The sequence below is a fragment of the Tripterygium wilfordii genome, chromosome 12, assembly GCF_013401445.1.
Source record: "Tripterygium wilfordii isolate XIE 37 chromosome 12, ASM1340144v1, whole genome shotgun sequence".
Classification (NCBI taxonomy): Eukaryota; Viridiplantae; Streptophyta; class Magnoliopsida; order Celastrales; family Celastraceae; genus Tripterygium; species Tripterygium wilfordii.
In genome coordinates, this window is record NC_052243.1 from 11013937 (window position 1) to 11033822 (window position 19886).

At 37.8% G+C, this 19886-nt stretch overlaps 4 protein-coding genes across 5 annotated transcripts; 1 reads left to right on the plus strand and 3 right to left on the minus strand.

The window, feature by feature from the left end:
* Positions 1–929: 929 nt before the first annotated feature.
* On the minus strand, positions 930–4490 carry LOC120011202. Its single transcript, XM_038862266.1, has 2 exons — positions 4275–4490; positions 930–2296 (listed from the first exon to the last, which is right to left on the minus strand). Exon 2 carries the CDS (start codon positions 2281–2283, stop codon positions 1357–1359), a length of 927 nt encoding a protein of 308 aa, XP_038718194.1. The 5' UTR covers positions 2284–2296; positions 4275–4490; the 3' UTR covers positions 930–1356.
* A 655-nt stretch (positions 4491–5145) lies between these two features.
* On the minus strand, positions 5146–11765 carry LOC120011201 (mitogen-activated protein kinase kinase kinase 1-like). The gene is made up of 8 exons (XM_038862265.1): positions 10494–11765; positions 8887–8971; positions 8586–8648; positions 7139–7296; positions 6919–6991; positions 6760–6819; positions 6385–6495; positions 5146–6260 (listed from the first exon to the last, which is right to left on the minus strand). Exons 1-8 carry the CDS (start codon positions 11492–11494, stop codon positions 6057–6059), a joined length of 1755 nt encoding a protein of 584 aa, XP_038718193.1. The 5' UTR covers positions 11495–11765; the 3' UTR covers positions 5146–6056.
* A 1366-nt stretch (positions 11766–13131) lies between these two features.
* On the plus strand, positions 13132–15344 carry LOC120010238 (transcription factor MYB35-like). Its single transcript, XM_038860970.1, has 3 exons — positions 13132–13559; positions 13659–13788; positions 13868–15344. The coding sequence occupies exons 1-3, from the start codon at positions 13427–13429 to the stop codon at positions 14661–14663; spliced, it is 1059 nt and encodes a 352-aa protein (XP_038716898.1). The 5' UTR covers positions 13132–13426; the 3' UTR covers positions 14664–15344.
* LOC120010239 (transmembrane protein 50 homolog) lies at positions 15102–18968 on the minus strand. 2 transcript variants are annotated; one of them, XM_038860971.1, is made up of 4 exons: positions 18688–18965; positions 18488–18575; positions 15822–15974; positions 15102–15341 (listed from the first exon to the last, which is right to left on the minus strand). In XM_038860971.1, the coding sequence occupies exons 1-4, from the start codon at positions 18818–18820 to the stop codon at positions 15308–15310; spliced, it is 408 nt and encodes a 135-aa protein (XP_038716899.1). In that variant the 5' UTR covers positions 18821–18965; the 3' UTR covers positions 15102–15307. The 2 variants fall into 2 exon arrangements, with proteins under 2 accessions (XP_038716899.1, XP_038716900.1); XM_038860972.1 differs by lacking the exons at positions 15102–15341; positions 15822–15974 and adding an exon at positions 17119–17275 and having other exon boundaries at positions 18688–18968.
* Positions 18969–19886: the final 918 nt, after the last annotated feature.

Below are 19886 nucleotides of genomic sequence, written 5' to 3' on the forward strand. Positions count from 1 at the left end.
TGAGCTGGGTGGCAGGCAAACCATCGTATGTACTCTTCGTGCTCTGCTATTCCTTTCTTTCCCAGCCATATATATAGAGAGAGGTTCACATACAAACGCAGCCATCTAAAAACTTCAAATCCAACTCTAGGAATGACAACAGGGCGGGGTAGGGGCGGATCATGATCGCCCCATCCCCGCCCTGCACCTCCACATGTATATCTCATCCCGTCCTGCCTCACATGTCGGGACAACATTTACATCCTGCCCCCGATTCAACATCTTTGAAAATCCATACCAACTCATTGGAGTAAAAAAAAACAATCTCCAAATCAATCTCTCTAATAACACCAAACGCTCCACCAACGTCATCAATTCCATGTTCGTGAACAATGCATCCGAGTCAACCCATCAAATCCACTCGGCTTCTAAGTGAGCCAATGCACCAGATCTACTAAATATATTTGACCGTAATCAAGATTTGGGGTCTATAAACATTTGAGCTTGAACAAGATTTGTTCATCATCTTTGGCTTGAAATCAAGATTTGGAGTTGCAGGAAACGAGTGCTCGGGATTTTAATGTGCATTTATATTTAGAACTAATTACAGACAATTCAATAAACATACAGTACATTCCTTCTTCATCAAAAAATGTCAAATAAACAGGCTTAGGAAGGCTCTGTGCTAGGGGGAAAAAGGGCTAAAAAACATGTCCTATTGCTTGTTTTTCTTGGAAATATAGTTTACTTACTAATATGCCTTGAGAAAAAAGAAGAGTAACGCCTAATTTCTAATATGCCTCCAAACACTTTTACTTCAAGTTCAGAGCTCCAAGCATTGCTAGACTAAAAGGCATGAAGTTCATTTACATATAATCTTTGCCGTGGAGAAATAGAAATTTCCTTCAAATGGCATACCCCGAAAATATGTCGAGCATAATCATGATACATAAAGAAAGAGTTATTCATCTTTCTTCTTATTTGGGGATGGGGCAATGGGGGAGGTTTAACTTCAAACCTGACATTATTAAAAGAATTTGCTCATCATTCTAATCCACTGTTCAAATCACATTCAATCCCTACATCTGAGGTAAATGATCAATAAATACCTCTTGCTCCACGAAACTAATCACCTAAACAATCAAGGGCAATGCCCTTTGAAACAGCTTTTCTTTTGAATCCATTGAAATTGCTAACCTAATTATCATCCACATCACACCACAAGAGGTTTCACAATGTGCTAGTAACCACCACTACAGCTTTTCACCATTGTGGTGAAAATGTCATGGCAATAGCAATAAAATGAAAAGAAACCAATAATATAGCACCTGAGCCCAGTGCCCTCACACCCTATTTTTCTCATATTAGCGAAATAAATTATCGACCTCTGTTACCTCCTCCTCTGTGCCTCCCCCGCCTCCTTGCTCCTCCAATAAATATCCTCTGAAAGGCACGTCGAGATGCAGCTGCAGAACCAGCTGCGATAGCACGCCCTATTCCAAAGTCATCCTCATCAAGTGAGTCATAATCCACATGATACCTATTACGCGAATGCGAGCCACCATTACGCCCTCGCTCAAAGGACTCAAGAGGGTAGAAACCATCATCCAAAGAGTCATCTGAATCATAGTCTCCATAAGCGCCACGATAGCCTGGTTCAAGTACATAATCCCCTAGCACCACTGCTCCCGGTGTTGATGACATAATTGTGCTGATTACGTCATTCCTCTCCCTCTCACATTCAAGATTCTTCCACTTTTCTTCATGTAAAGGATCCACAGCCCGTGGTCGTGCCAATGGGTGCTTTGCCTTAACATGCTTCCTGAGAACTTTATAAGTTCCATAAAACGAGCACTTGTCCTGCATGCAGCTTCTTTTCTTGGCATTAAAATACTTTCGCGCAGGTTCCACCACCGTCCAACCTTTCACCTGCCCCCGACAGAGGGGGCACAAAAGTTCAGGAACGTCCACTGACCTATTCATTTGTTCAGTAGATTCACTTACTTTTGAATAGGCTTTCTTGTATTGATCCAGACAATTGGAAAAACGACGGCTGGTTGAGCACATGTAAGGGCGGCAGCCCTTGTTGTAAGAGGAACAAAGCAAGAGCACAGCATTGTGAGGATACTCCAGACAGACGGAACAGGTTACATCATCCCACGCTCTCTTCTCTGAAGTTTTGGAACATTTTTTCTTTGAGCATCCATCTTTAGTAGCCTTACGATCAGAAGAAGGTAACAGATAAGATGTCACTTTCTGACGTCGAGAATCAAATCTGCATCGCACCTTGTTAACTTTCGCCATTTAAAAAATAAACCTGAAATTCATGAGAGAGAGCACAAAATAAGCTTCTTCCTCAAGAAAGCATTTCTTTGTCTTATACGCCTAAATGCGAAATTCAAAACAAGAAAATCCAACCACATATAACCCAGCAACAAAGTTGCATTTCATATATCATTCAGATGTATTCATTTTCACATAACCTTTTCTATGCAATCCTTTTAGGATTCTCAAAAACTACCGATGTAAAAACCAACTAGGAAAAATGGTGGTCAAAATTGTTCATAAGTGTAACAATGACCACTCATTGTTTAGGACTACAAACATATGAAAAATGGAACATTACTGCACAGTAAACCCAAAACTAAGCCAAGCTTACTCGAGAAGCAAATCAAAGTTATCAAATCCACCACACACACACACACACACACACATATATATATATGTATATGCATATCAAACACAAAATTTACATGAAGCTTACCCGAAAAGACAAATCAAAATTATCATATACAGTATACATATCATTATACAGAGGCTTCAAAATTGAAAATTTAAAGTTCAGATGAAGCAGACATTCATAATATCCAGGAGCCATGTCCGTCATGTAGTTTCATGCATCAATTGTGTCCGCCATGTTGTTTCACACTGAAGTCATTTAACATGGAATACAGCAATAGACACGGACGCTAAAAGCACCTGTGCATTTTTCATCTATCCAGACAAAATGGACCCAATTTGATCTAGCATAGCTTCATTTAACCAATCTCATCCATCCTAATGTTTAATTGGTTGGCTCCTATCCTAAAACAAAATTTTCCATAGAAAGAGAGAAAAGATCTTAGAAGAAAATTTTCAGTTGGTCATCTCAGCAATTAATTTCTGTAACAATCTTTTGAACGTATATTCTCTTTGAATGATGCCTTGATTACCAATCAAAAGTAAGAAAGAAAATGATACAATCCAGAAGTGCCTGAATGCTAGGTCTTCAAACATCGCGAGGGGATTCTTTATCAAATTTCTAGCGATAAAGATATGAATCCCTAAAAGACAGGAAACAATCAAGTAATCGAAGAAAGCACCACATAAGAGGTCATTATTAAAGCAAATAAAGCAACCCTCGGCCCACGCCCTCTTGTCAGTGTTCAACAACGCAGGTCTAGATGCAGGAAAAGTAATGGGAGTTTTCTTTAAGTCGCATAAGATTCTGCAGATAAGTATCAAGGGTATATAGTCAGTCCAGAAAAGCTTCCCCACAACATCAATACCCAAATGCGTCCGACAACCATTCTCAACAACAAAAACCTCTTCCACAGGCTATCAAAAATTAAACTTTTACAATAACACTTATTTTCTCAACTCTATGTACCTCTGCGAAGGTCAGGTTCAAACTTTCTAACATTTTGAGACAGAAATAAGAAGAGAGTATATTTGTTAAACGGGACAATAAATGTGACTAGTTGCTCAAGTATATAATAAAAACTTGCATCTATCATGTCACAATATTTACAATAATTGGAGACTAACTTATAGCAAATTAGCACTAAAAAATTCAAAATCTTGAGCTAACAATTTAAATAGAGACAAATATTTGGGCCTAGAAAACAATGCAGCCATAGCAGAACCAAAACACATTCGGCAATCTATTTTGAAAAAAATAAAAGAATCTTGAATAAAACAGTTTCAGCAACTTGTTCTTAGAACCGGAAAAAACAATGACTCTTAGAGGTGATTTAAACAAGAAAACGTTGAAAATCAGATTTCAACTTTGTCTTTATCAAAAATCCCTTAACACGTAATAGAATTGCTGAAAACCAGTAAAATGCAGATGAAACTGATTCGCATCAATAACAAACCCTAGAAACGAAGGCAGTGACCATCGAACTCTCAAACTTCACTCAAATATCATCACGAGAACAGGAAATGAGAAACAGAATCACAGAAAACAAATCCTCAATGAAAAATAACGAACTCGAATAGATCAAGATCGGAATCGGAACCGAAGTCGAACGTACCTGGACGGATATGAGAATCTAAGAGCACAAATAGGAGATGATAAGAGAGAAGATTTGTAGTGTTTCAAATTGGAGAGAGACGGACAAGGCGGATAATGACGGGTAGGAGAGGAGAGAAGGCGATCTTCGCGGACACGATGGGTGGAGGTTGCGTTTCTTTGTGCTCCTCCTGCCTCTCCAGCCGATGATGCTGCGAGAAAATTGAAGCTTCTTTCCGTATATATACGGAATCGCCTTTTTTACGACACAATGACGATATTCTGTTACCGTTCGCCTTTATCTCATTAATACGATAATATCTTTTTTTCCTTTTTGGCCCTCCTTCGTCGTCTTTCCGTATATATACTGAGTCTCTTTTTTACGCCACAATGACGATATTTTGTCACCATTCCCCTTTATCTCATCAATACGATAATATCTTTTTGTCTTTGGCCCACTTGCTTGAGGACGAAGGTGGGCCGCTGGAGTGTTTGAAATGATGAACGGGCCGGATTTTTTGGGCCGAACCAAAATAAGTTGGACTGACAGGTTGCCCATTCAAGCCCAAAATGTGTAACATTCTCTCACTGTCACTTGGCAGTGGCACTACATCCTGTTTCAATTCCTAACACTGAGGGCCCGTTTGGTAGACCACACTATGCTTTTGGCAGCAGAAAATTGCATCGTATACGCTGCCGTTTCTGCCTAAAAAACACATGCTCACAACCTGTGCCTTTTCTCACCCTATCCCTCTGTCGCCTTCTCCCTCTATGAAGAGTAGGGATTGCGGGTTTTTAACGAGTGTATCTGTAATGTGAGTGTAAGTTTGATAACAGACATTCCCCATAGGGTATTCACTATTGAGTCAAAAACATTAAAAAATAACAAAAAATACAAAAACAAAGTAAAAGACTATTTACATCGTAATGAGGTAACAACAAGGTATGCTATTGTACAATTAAATGGTAATTAAATTGCTTTGACACCTTGCTCTTATAATACAGGAAGAACATTAAGGAATGGACTTACATTGCTGAACACCAACCCTTAAGCCAAGACACAATTCAATTCAACAACATACAATTGCCCAAGCAATAATTTAAGAGCAGTTTGTGCTGTAGAGCGGATCCAAAGCTACTCACCAAAAAATGCTGCAAGCTAATGCAATGAACCGCCATTGTTAGATCCCAGGCAGTATCTCAAAACAAATGTCAAAGCAGAGTGCAGCTCTTGAGTATGCCTAGAGCAAAACTTGATGTCATTGGCACAGTAACAAAAGCAAGTCGCCCAGCTTTGAGAGTGGAGCATGATAACTTGTCCTGCATGCTTCTTCATTGTTAAAACAGCTGCGTAAGAGAGGGAAAGTACCACCAGTGGAAATATCATTATCAATCTGTGAGGCAGCAAGACAAAAGAGGTCCAATGGATAAGAAATGATGTCAGGAGCTTTTCACAACTTTCTTGATAAGCAACTCCGATGATAATGAATAGCGGTATGACCTAATTCTGTCTTCGCACATGGAAAACAGGCCTAACGTCACAAAGGCCATGGCTGCATTGGACTTGAGATATCTTCAGGATCTCATGTGACATCCCCCGAAAACAACAAAACTTCTTGTGGTGGATCTTAATTTTCAAACTCCAATAGTATATACCTGACTTGCAAATGAAGCTTATATACTCTTCAGCTCATTGGTTTCGATTTGAATAGCTAATGGAGGGCGAGAACTGCCAGAATTGTAAGATAAGGCAGTTTGTGATGATTTCTACCACAATGTCTCAATTAAAGATGGGGTAGAACTTTCAAGAACGTCTGCCAATATAAGGAGAGCCTATATAAGAGGGCAGTGGCATCTTAACAAACGGATGTTCTAACAGTTGAGCAGCAGTAGGGCGATGATTGGGCTTAGCTTGTAGGCACTGCAGGATGAAATCCCGTGCATCCCCTGAGAGAGAATCAGGAACCGGAGGTGGTTCACCCTTTCCAATCCTAAACAATGCTTGCATCTGTTATGTTATAAACGTTAGAATTGTTGTAAGAGTTCTTGACAATAAATTTCATAACATTATCATGACAATGACATTAAGGATAAAGATAAAAGGAAGGAATTGCAACAAACATCACACTTACACTTTCCAGATGAGAGTATGGAATCTTATGAGTTAACATCTCCAACACAGTGCAGCCAAGGCTCCATATATCAGCTGGAAGTCCATAACCTTGGTTCTTCCGGTTGACAACCTGCAAATGCGCAGAGTGATAATCTAAGGATTTGGTAGATATTCGAAACTCAGTCCCTATATGTTAGCCAGGGAATGGCACAAGCAAAACAAGTTATACAAGGCTCAGTGGTCCTTGAGCTGATTAGCAAATTCATGATATTATCAAATAAAATTACAACTAAATTTACAATTGGATACTCATACAACTCAATTTTTAAGCCACACTCTGTCAAGAAATCATTTATTCAAAAATACTGAAGCCACATTAAATAGTATAGCAAACCTCAGGGGCCATCCAGAATGCAGTCCCTTTGCATGATTTAACGTCATTCAATTTGGTTGCCTGACAAAAAGTTCCAAGAAGCAATATTAAGAAAAGACTCACAATCACCTAAAAGCTCTTAGCAATAAGTGAAATATAACCAAGGAGAGAGCAACAGACCTTAGCTAATCCAAAATCTGCTAGCTTCACGGATCCATTTGCATCAACCAATATATTTGCACATTTGATGTCCCTGCAAATGAAAAATAAAAATAAACTTCAGCAAAAGTGATAACACGTGAAAAGCATGTACCCGCATATTTGCATTTTTTTTGAGGCAACTACCAACTGCTTCTGCTTTTGAATTTGTAATAAACAGACTTCAAGATGTTAGAGATACCTGTGGACCACATTTCTGTCATGCAGATACTTCAAACCATGAAGAATCTGCCTTGTATATGCAGATACTTGGGAATCCATGAGATGATACCTCTGATAGAGATTTAATAGAGAGCCTTTTGTTACAAGCTCAAGAAAGATGTACAAGGTTGAATCATCCTGCATAATAGATGTAAAAGAAATGTTGAGAAAATTTATTCAAAACAGGTAATTAGTATGCTCATGTAATATGGAAGGCAAATAAAGGCAACATACAGGCAACTGCATATACCGTTTAGTTTACATTATAAGTGTTCTAACATCTCTACAAGGAAATAAGTAGTAGATTATGAGACAAGGGATGCTAGCATCTTAACAACCAAAAGTGTAGACATGAACTTAGACACCCGAATATGAAGCCAGAATTTCTTCCATGCGCATATGAAGTTACTATAATAGGTAAAAAAAAAAGTTAAACAACTCCAATCCACAAGGCTTTCGCAGTGGGTGGGGTGGGGGACAAACAGGATTTACGTAGATCTCACCCCCACATAATATGTGAGAGATTGTTTTCAGGAATTGAATCTATGACCTCTAGGGTATGCCCCTTCAACTCTATCATTGAGCCACATGCTCACCTGTATGAAGTTACTATAATATGAAAATTTTATAATTCACAACAGATTTTCTAGAATACATTGTTCATCTATCTTTCCCAAATCAAAAGTCTAGGATACTTCCTGAATGGTTCCCATCTGCAGATGAATTAATCTCAACTTGGAAATGCAAGGTATACGTATCCAAACACATCAGAAACAATGTTTCACTAGCTTCTTTCGCGATATTGATTATATTTTTACTTTGTTTACTGGGTTGCACTCACTTGCTGCCCCTTTATAGAAAATTTTTTGCATTTAAAAAAAATGCTGCATAGCATCCTAAACTTCAGTTCTATTTCCTTTTTTTAAAAAGAATATATTCTGTGAAGAACAATTTTTTGCACAGGATGACAATTCTATGACATACCATGAAGTTATTAGGGTAAGGCTTTTGAATGTAGAAATTAAGCCTTATTTTTTGATAAAGATAATGAGAAGTTTAATCATGACATGCCCTGAACCTGAAGTCCTTGTAGGTGGGACACATCTGACCCTGGTATGGGCCAAAGAAGACGTGCACACGATGCAAGATGTTGAAAGACACATTATGCTTAGGGTTTAAAATTTGAATTTGATTCTAACATAGAACAGTAGTTACCATGTTTCTTACGTCTTTTTTTGGGCACAATGAGCATATATTTTACCTTTACATGTACTGGTTGCGCATTTTAAGCATTTCTGGAACAATTTACTATGTACTCAGTGAAACATAAATAGAACAAAATTTTCCATCACTTTCTTACTAGTTACTATCAATTTTTTCAGAATTCAGAAAAATCTGATAAAACCAAGAAAGATAACAAACAGTACCTTATCTGTGCCATAATACTGGACTATGTTTTCATGTTCGAACTGACTCAAAAGAGCGATCTCCTGAAAAATTTGTACACATGATGAACAATTAGAGAATCCAGTAGGAAGCAAGATCTAGTTCCACAAAAGCAACTACTTCATTGATTAATGGAATGGATATGAATATCCAGATCAAAATTGAAACGTAAAAGCACTCCTTCATTAATTAGGAATAGAATAGAAAATCCACATGAAACTCGAAACATGACACCATGAAATGAAGGAGTTTGAGAAAAAAGAAAGAGAAAAAGTCTATTACCTGTTCGAGTTGGTAAACACTTTGCTTTCCCTGACTACCTTGATCAAGCAACGAAACTTCCTTCACAGCAAAAAAGAATCCATCGCTGCAAGGAATATAAAAACAAAGGATGAACAAAAAGTCGCTAATGCGATTCAAGGGAGGAACATTTGTCAGAGAAAATTTTGAAGAAGAGTAGTAGCATTGATTTCAGCAATAAATTTTCTGGAACAACTAAAAGATGCAATGCATCTTTGCATCAGAAATTTAGAATTCAAGCCTCTTCAATAAAAGATAAGAGGATAGAATGGCAATATATTTAAGTCCCAAAAAAACCCATTAAAAGTTCTATATCTTGCCTGCTTGGAAAAGAATTGGCCAATAAATTGGCCCCTGAGATATCAATCTGAACTAAGAAAGCAGTGCCCAAAGCATTATCAATGCAGACGATCTCTATGATGAAACACATCTCAAAGGCCACAGTAGATGCCGCTACCCACCAAATTAAATTTGCAAAACCTAACAATAACGGGCGTTTAAAAGATTACCCAGTTAATGAGCTCCTATGTATCAACAAAGAAACTCAAACCCCTGTTGTAGGCTCTTGCAAGATCCATAATAAAATGAAGCCTTTTTGCCACCTAATTTTACTGTCTTAACTGTATCTGCAAGCAGAACTGATGGCTAAACATTTTCTGCATGCCTAACAAACAACACCCACCACGAAAATGCACATTATAACTAGTAGCATCTACGATCTAAGACATTGGCCTTGATCTTATAAGACCCCAATTAAGCAAATATACCTAAGCTATGCATATAGTAACCACAAATCAGAAAGATTTTCCATGAAAACTGACAATTTGGACAGATCACCACCATTATAAAACCATCGAGGCCAAATAAATCCTTAGAACAGTCAAAAATTGAGAAGAGTATTTTAAACCTCACAACAATCAGTCAACAATCCAGTTTATCATCACTAATCAAGACGCTTACTGAGTTCCTCAGGGTCTTCAATATTTTCTTCCTCGCAATTATAAGGAAACAGACTTCCTATAACAACAGACCTGTACCAGAGCAGGCAAATGGTGGTGCTCTATTTTCTATTCCATTTCTTACTCGGTGTCCACTATACTTCCGAAACAATAGATCTCCAAGCACGTGAACAACATCCAAATATGAAATATTGTTTCTCCACTTAGCTTCAAATATTATAGCACATTCCTTCAACTCCCCAAACAATCCACTAAAAGTTGGTCCACTACTCAATTTAGCCTTCCTATCATAAATTAAATCATTTTCCTAGGACTAAACATTCAAACAGTCAAACCTTAAACCTTAAACTGTGAGACAATCGGTAAGGAAATGTAAAAATCTTTTGCGGAATTCCCAACTGATAAAGAACTATCCATATAATACAAGAGGGAAATATTTCAAAACAGGCTATAGGTCTTTAAGGATGTGATTTATGAAACACAGGAGAAACCATTCAAAACACAATCATGATCAACACATTTTTGGCTAGTTTGCTACTACTTAAAACCCTAAACCCTGAACTCTTTTATGACCATAAAATAATAACAGACAGTAATAAGCAAAACTATAAACAGCATTATATCACTTACTTAGAAAGTCCTTCATACACTGATCCATATGAACCTCGTCCCAGAAGATTACCCTTCTCCCATGATGTAATGGTACGCATAAGTCTCCCATTTGGTGAAATATTGGACAATTGCTCTGTGGTAGTGCTAGAAGAATCATCATCATTCGAGGTACTAAATGAACACGACTCAGACAGCAACGCTGTCACATCCGCCCTCAACATACTCTCCTCCTCCTCCTCCTCCTCCTCCTCCTCTATCTTGTCAGCTACTAAGTTAGCTTCTCTTTGCTTTTGTTCCCTGTCCAACACTGAAGAATTAAACTCTCTATCCACTATCACCAAAGACGCTCTATCATTTTCAGGCGCAAAATCCCTGAATATATCCCATGTTGAACGTGCATTGTCAATGACAGGTAGCCTCATTGATGGCGGTGGCTTGAGCAGCGGGGGTCTCACCCCCTTAATTCCTACAACAGCGCCACGGCTAACAACACCAATGTCATGATATGCATTAGACACAATTGACTCTGCCCTATCCAACTCATTACCATCGCCATCTCTAATTCTAATACAAGCGGAGACCCTATCGCATAACTCCCTATCCGACACCTGGACGTGTTCCTCCTCATTCTGCTTTACATCCTCTGTTCTCGTACTATCTGACCAACGATATTTGGACCTGGGCAAGACAGCCGAGGAGGACCGGATCTTGCTGGCCTCCCAAGCCGCCGTGGAAATCCCAAGATCCTCGGGCCCGGACAGCCCTAGGCTCCGGAAAATCCGATCGATCTCGCCCTCCTCTCCCTCCACACGGAAACTCTTCCCCTCGTATAGCTCAAGCGATCGCGTTTGCAGAGACGAAGAATAGGAAGAATCATCCAGCGATGAGGACAATGACGCGGCATCGTACTTTATGTTCTTCACTGCATTACGACGCTCAAGCTTCGGTCTCAGCTTTTTCTTGGAGTCTGACGCGCCGCTTCTATTGCTATGAGCGAAAAAACGAGGTAGGTGATGCATGGATCACTAATTCCATCAAAAATCCAACACAAATGTTCTGGTTCTATAACACTTGTAGGAGCTAGAGAGCACCGGAAGCTGCTTTCCTGAACGGTCTGCGATTTCCTTTTCCGTCCGTTTACCGAGAGAACTCGTAGATTAACACGCTGAGGAAGAGCTAACTAGGCATTTGGGGAGCCGAAATCGAGCTGACCACTGACCAGAGGACGTCGAAATGTTTGACAAGGCGCCGATAGTCAGACAGATAAGAGAGAATGGTAAAAGCCGTCGAAGTAGAGAGGGAAAACGCGGTGCCACGTGGAGGGAAAACGCGGTGCCACGTCGAAGTAGTGTGGGGCTGACGAATATTATTACGATTCGCTGCCGCTGAGTATTGTAACAGCCCAATTGTAGGGATCCAGTACTGTATCACTAGATTTAATAACGTCGCTCTTTAAAGCAGTCCGGCCCCACACGCACTAAAATAGCCGGCCCGAAATATATGGGCTCACACAGCAACAATTACTTAAATGGATTTATCTTTTTTTCTTTTTATATTAGAAACCATGGACTTTGGTGAGTTTATCTATCATAAGGTCTCTTTCATAGAGAATTTGAGATTTAACATATATCCAGTGGCGGAGATAGGCGGGTGGAGTGGGGTCAAGTGACCCCACTCAATTTTTTTTTAAAAAAAAATTAATATATGTAATATTTTATTTGTTATTTGTCTAATTGTAATATGTTTGTTTTTATGACTATGATTATTTGGGTGATTTTAACTAATATCATTTTGTCCTCTTAATAGGTTATTTTGGTATATAATTGTTTATCATTATAGAAAGTGCGACCCCAGTGACAATCCATCCCAACTCCGCCACTGCATATATCTTAATTTAAATGATGTATTAAATGCTAGTATGTAGTGCTAGGTACCGTCCGGTTAACAGGATCATTAAGCCTAATTTAATAAATTCAATTTTTTGTTAAATATAATTTTTTAGTATAAATTATTAATATTTTTAAATCAAAATTAAATTGACTATCTTAAAAACTATAAAAATACATTTTATAATTTTTATTTTACTTATTTTATTTATATTGTCGTGAAATTTATATTATATTGTTATGTTAATAAAAAAATATTGATAAATACATCATTTAACACATAATTTGTGAGGTCCATGTTAAAAATTTGCACAAAATATCTTTAAATAACCGTGGCCCCACAGTGGTTTGACAACTTTTCAATAAATTTAGTGGATCCCACATGAATTAATTTTTTTTTTAAAAAAAAACATAAACGTCTTCCGCTGCAAAAGAAGCTCCTATCTTTGCAGCGGAACCGTTGGTATGTAGCCAGTGATTCCATTGTTGCCTTTAATGTGTTCAATGAGGCATTGGACGCCCCGCACAACGGATCCGCCTAGTCCAACGCATTACAAAATAGGCGGTTAAACCGTTGATTATGATTAATCATTTTTAGGTTCACTAAGGCTTTTAGAACAATCCCCTGATATTGTGACAATGACAATGACAATGACATTAAGACAATGACAATGATGTCCTGCATTGAGCTTCTCCAGTGCTGTATATGACAGGCACCAGCAAGGCAGTAACCATTGCTTCAAAGAAATTTTCTGTTTCAATTTGTGAAAGCTGGTTAGATCTCTTGTTTAAAATAGTTATTCTCATCAATCTTGTGATCCTCAGCTACTAAACCAGTAGTCATGTCCTTTTAACTGAGAAACCACACAATTTCAAGAACTACTAGTTTACATTTTATTCTACTTAACTCTATGGTTAAACAAAAATTCACCTGCTTCGAACCTGATTGATCTTGTCATACCTTTTAACCCTTCTCTTCTTCATCCTCTAACTGCATCAGTATTACTATTTTCTCTCCTATATGTTCAATTCTTTTTCGATTCTTAAACGTAGTTTTTCGATCAAATGGTGAGGCCTCCATGTTGTGACAAGATGAATGTGAAGAAAGGAATTTGGACTGCAGAGGAAGATGCAAAGATACTTGCATATGTTTCCAAGCATGGAACAGGAAACTGGACTTCTGTCCCAAAAAAAGCAGGTATGTATTTATTATCTTTAAACAATTATGTTCTGCTTTTAAATGTTGTCTATAAACCCCAATGCTGTATATATATACATGGTTGAGAGGGCTTTACAGGGCTTAGGAGATGTGGCAAGAGTTGCAGACTTAGGTGGACTAATTACTTGAGGCCTGATCTCAGGCATGAAAGCTTCACACCTGAAGAAGAGGAGTTGATCATTCGGCTCCACGCAACGATCGGCAGCAGGTGATTTTGAGGTGAAATTGGGTCCAAGATTTGGTGATTTTCATGCTCTACCAGCTAAGTTTTTGATTTTGTGGTTCAGGTGGTCTATTATAGCACAGCAACTTCCAGGGAGAACAGATAATGATGTGAAGAATTACTGGAACACTAAGCTGAAGAAGAAGCTCTCTGAAATGGGAATTGATCCTGTTACACACAAGCCTATTTCTCAAATCCTGGCTGATTATGAAAACATGGGTGGTCTCCAGAAATCTGGATCTCTTACAAGAGATTTGAAAAACGCGTCGTCCCAGAAGTTCGAACATTATCAGCATCAACAAGGAGGATTTTCCAGCATCAACAGTCATTTTATGACAACAACTACATTCTCACCTGAAGATAGTTTCTTCAACAACAGCAGCAACAATTCTATGGAACTTCTTGCTCAGCTTCAGGCCATAAAGCTTGTGACTGAAGCCTCAAATTACAGCATCAATGAAACCATAACTCCACATTGTATAAATGAAGGTTCATTGTCCTCATCTCCATCATCTTCTTCCTCTACTTGTTCCACTGCTGCGCAAGCAGGCTTCAGTTGGCGCGACTTTCTTCTTGATGATGCTTTTCTCCCAAATGATCTACAAGAGCCAGAAAACATGGCTGACTGCTCATCCAACGATTTCATGAGCCAAACGCAGAGTCTGATACCGCAAAATCAGTTCTTCAATGAAGCTACTGGAAAAGAAAATATTGGAGTAATAGGAGGAATCGATTTTGCAGTCCAAAACAGTGGCTTCCAAACTTCATCATCTTCTCATGGTCCCTTCGTGGATGCTATGATTGAGCAGGAAAATCAGATCTCCTCAGAATTTCTTGACATTCTAGAGCAACCATTCTAGCAAAAGAGCAACCACTCAAGTACTGAGTTTCCCTGAAGTCTCTGCGTTCAGTTATTGCAAGCAGCACTTAAGGCTGTACCAAGGCTTTTCTCAAGTCTTGCTTTTAGGTTTGTAATAATTTTTTTTTTTTCTAATAAGGTTTGGAATAGTTGGTATTGAATCTGAATCACTAAAAAATATACTAATTTTTTCTCAAATAAAAGGTGTCTGGCATAACATTTACATTAAAGGCTTTAGAATGGTATCAAATGACCATAGGATAAAATTGTGTGATATCATTATCGGTTACCCAAAAAAAGGCTATATTTTCGAGCGAAAATCTGCTTTCCAGTGCACAACCATTTAACTGCCTCGTGATATATAGAAGCCATTAAGCAAACGCATTCTACAAGCAGAAATTATAGTTGACAAACACAACAGCACGCAACCAAGCCAAGATGGAAGAAATAAAGCATATGCACTAGCATCACAAATTTGCTAATGATTTTCACAACAGAATACACATTTACAGGATTATTTTTTTCTTTTGCTTGTCTTTTTGGTCACATTCAGTAGGTAAGGTGAAACAACATACATTCTCACTCCCTCATCTGCGATCTGAAGCTCCAAATGGCAAGCATATTTTGGAATTCTATCAACACAATTTACTCCGAGTGTGACGTCCAGTAAATCAGCCCACTGCAGGAGGCAAGGTTAAATTGCATTATGAGCAAAAGATGACAATAAGTTTTCAAAAAAATATGGATGAGAAGAATCTATATTTGTTGGATGACATAGCCCTACAAAATATCTGCAGAAGCAAAATGGATATGTTCATTAATATAGGAATCCACGGGGCAGCAAACACAGAAAGCTAGAATCAAAATTTCCTGAAACAGCATCTAAATTATATCGCCCTTGGAAACATGAAGTGATCAGAGCAAAATATGCTTTCAAGAAATCAAAATTCAGTCGTTCAAGGAATTAAACAGGAGTCAAAATCCGGAGAGCAAAAGAGAGATGCTTCGAGAACACACAAGATAAAGGAGCAATAAGTTCATGGTTTATACATTTTTCTTGAAAAGAAAGGTAGCAATAGAGCAAGATGCTCATCTTATCCATTGTGTGTGACAGATGAAAGTGCACTAAGATGCAGATCTATGGAGAAAAACCGTTTACCTGATCAACACAAACACACACTGCAAGACACCAGCAGTTCCTGTCCAGGATGAAGGACCAGTTTTCACGAGTGAATCTTGTATTAATAGGCCAACTGAGGCTGCTAGAGAGACGAATGATACCACATAAGCAAAGAAAAGCCAAAGCTTCAACCTGTAGCAATTGAAAGAAGAGAATGTTCCGTTGAATAGCACATAGGTAGAGAAGCATCTTTCTCATATAAATGATAAATCATCTAGAAATCGTGAAATGAAACAAATATCACAATGAAGGGATCAATTCATCTAAAATTTTCAATAACTTTCAAGTTTAATAGATAATGTACATAGTATATAACTACATACTTATGCACACACATAGATATATTTTTGCATAAATAATTCCCATAGTAGTATTTAACATCAAATACCCAATGATGAAAATTTTGATGATTTTCTTGATTTACAAAAATGGGGTCTAAAGCTCCACCTGAAACCTGTTTTCCTTCAGATTGCAAATCTCCTAGAATAGTTAAGTGAAAACATGGTGAACATAACATGTCCTTTAGTGTCTTGGTGCACAGGTGCAGCCATGCAAACAAATAGAATACCCAACAAATCCTGCTCATGCTCATCAAGAAAACAGCTCCAGTTAAGGCTTGAAATCTTGAACTTTATAATCATATCTAACATCATATGCCTCAAAAAAGGTGACTCAGTTGATCACATCCCTAAACATCAAAACCTGAATATTTAGCCACTATGCTTCTAATTATAATTTTAATTTCATGCCCTCCGCCATCTCAACCACTAAGCACTAGACTTTCATAGCTGCATTGCAATGATTGCTTTTTTGGATTTCAGGATTTGATTAAAGTTTGGTCTGATTGCTGAAGAAAACCTTATGGTTTAGGTTTCTCAAGTGAGAGGCTAGTCTTGGTTTATTATTCTCCATCTCTTTGAAAATCTTAGTTAACTCGGCTAACAACTTATTTACAGCTGTAAGGTACAGTGGTACACAAATTTTCCACACTAAAAGCTTCCTCTCTCTATATCTCATGGTTTATAGGTCGCTGGAGACTCAATCTAACTGATAATTACAGTTAGCTTCATTGCAATCCTACTCTTATTACAATTCTTGTCATTGTGATAGTAGCTCATGCAATGTTCTAGAGCATTTTGTTGTTTCTTAATTTTTTTTGTTCTCTACGCCTTGTACCCAGGAGGCACCCCCTAGCTCCCCTGCAATAAATTCATTTTTCACCCCCCAAAAAATCCATTATGATGGCTTTTATACAACACTTCTGTTGTCTATAGACATTTATCTAAACGTGTCAAAAACCTCCACTGTTAATTGCAGTATTCCAAATCCAGTTAATCTCTAGCTTAGAAGAAGATATCTTGGACTTCAGTTGCAGCTTGAGCTTGACTTCAACTTTTGTTCTCAAGCTCAGTCGTTGCCTCGTTGGATATTTACTGCATAAATGAGAATCTAATGTGATCGCTACAATTTCATAGTCACTCATAGTGCACTATCCAGTGTTCAACAGCAGAGAGAGAGAGAGTTCAAAAAAAAAAGCAGCACACACAGGGGAAAGAGAGCATCATATGACTTACATCAAGCATCTAATTTGTGCCGAGTTCCTCAAAAATTAAGGTAATTGATAGAAAAGTATACCTTTAGCGTGCTGGAATTTCAAGATTTAGGTGTATGCTTGGTAGATCTCCATGGTAGGGGATCTTCCTAATTTCAAATTTAGAAAAATTAGTAACAACGAGCTAAGATACTTTTTTCGGCTGCACCATCCTATTCTACTTTGAACTTTTCTTGGTGGTAAGAAGTATTACAGAAAGTGTGTCCATTTTCTAATAAATGTAATAAATCAAACAAACACTTGCAAGGTCTAGTCTGTTTGGCCCTATGACTATGAGCCTCAAGGTTTTGCCTCCAAATGCAGAATGACCACTCACAATGTTAAGCCCAAGCCCTACACACGTAGTATTGGGTTGTTCACCATATATCCAGTGTAGGTTGCAACTTGCAACCGCCTTCCATGTATGAAATCAGACTAATATTCAAATAAAATATCCACACTGAATCTAAGGGATTTCTACACATACAACACCCATGAACTTACTGAGAAAATGTTTTGGATCTAATCTGCTCTCATTTTACATGCTCGTAACTATCTGTAACTGAGAATGAACATCCCAGCACACAAACAAAATGGTGTAAAATTTTTCATCCTCAACATTAAGGATATGGACACAATTTACACAAAAAACATAATCGAACATCAGCTCCTGGCACAAAACCTATGTACAACTGAGAATGCATACCTGGCACATAAGCATAGGAATTCTCCACTGAAAAAATTATGGCTATCAAAATGATATAAGAAAAACCATAATAACTACCAGTTCACTAATCCAAGTGCTGAAATGGAAGTACATTAATATCTAATGAATAAATCAATATCAAGTACTTTATTAAACCAAAAAGATCAGTATCAACTATCAAGTACCAACACCGTCTTTTAAGCACCACTCATAAAACGCCCATAAAGATACAAACCTCTTAAGACTATTATTTTAAAAACAATTCTAGTCCAGAACCAGCATGATCAACAGCCCAGAAAAATGAACATCAAAAGCAACTAAGAGAGCGAAAAGCAAGAAATTTCTGACCTCCACTCCCCTTCGTCGTATGGAGAATAATCGATGTCCTCCTTTCTAACACAATTGAACATCACCGCCGCAATCGATGCAAATATGCCTGAAATAACTCGCAATAATCACGCGTACAATCGGATTAATAAAGAAAATCACGCATGTAATCGAAACCCTAACAACCTACTATAAACGATTATAATGTATCGAGAGAGTACCGGGAAGGTAGTGAACGAAAGAAACAGTAACAGAGCTGCAAACGACAGCGTCGATCCAGAACCACCAACCTGCACCGAAAACAGCTCCTGCAACAGCTGGCCCGAAAATCGCCCACACTTCAGATAAATCCATATCTCTATTCGCCGGATCGTTTCGGCTCTTCTATGGCTCTGTCGCTAATAAGTCTGATAGTCACAGTCTGTTCGCCAACTGTGATTTGCTTCCAGTTCCTTCCTCCCGATGTACAGTCGCGCGTACGAAATCTTCCCCTCGACATGAGTGGTGGACACTTTTTTATTATTGATGCTTTTCTTTTGCATTTCCCGTACGTTTTGTTATTTTTTATTTTTTCCTAATTAATTACTTTTGTCATTTTTGTTATTTCACCAAAAATTATATGCATCTTGATCAATTTACAAATTCGATTATATATTTTTAATTTGACACAAAAATCAAATTCAACATAAAATATGTATAAAATATTTTTGATTTATACACACAATAGTTCAGAATTTTCATGTTTTAATTTTTGTTTTGAAAAAAAAAAACTATTGTTATATTGGTTAGTGAATACGACATATTTATCATTTTTTAAAAAAACAAAAAATTTGATGCCTCAACGTTAGATGATTAGAGGAACCGTGAATTAGATAAAATCATAATCCTATGATTCTACCTTTAAATTAGGGATGGCAACACGACGGGGCATCCTATGATTCTACTTTTTAATGTTGACACAAGACGTTTTATCAATTTAAAAAATAAATAACGCCAAATTAGATAATTAGTTGAATATTTAATCTTTCCATTTTAATTTATTCAACCAAATATGCAAGTGAGCCGTTGGTTGAATGACAATCACATTACATGTAAGGAATCATCCATCCATTAAGTCGTGAGTTCGAATCCTACCCCCTCTCCAAATCGCTGTTTCAAAAAAAAACTCAAATTTTATGGGGTTATCAAGTTTCATCCTAGAAGGATGCTCTAATCATTGTCTAAGGCAATTCAGCAGTGCTCAGTGTCCCTTACTTCTCATGGAATTGTTCTAGACTCTATCTTCTCGCTTTTATAAACGAGTTTTTTTTTGATAAGCAAAGCATATATAAACACAACAAGAAAAATACAACAGGGCATCAGAGGGATGGCCTGGCAGAGTACAAAAGAGGAGAGCAGCAATTCAATACAAACCATCAAA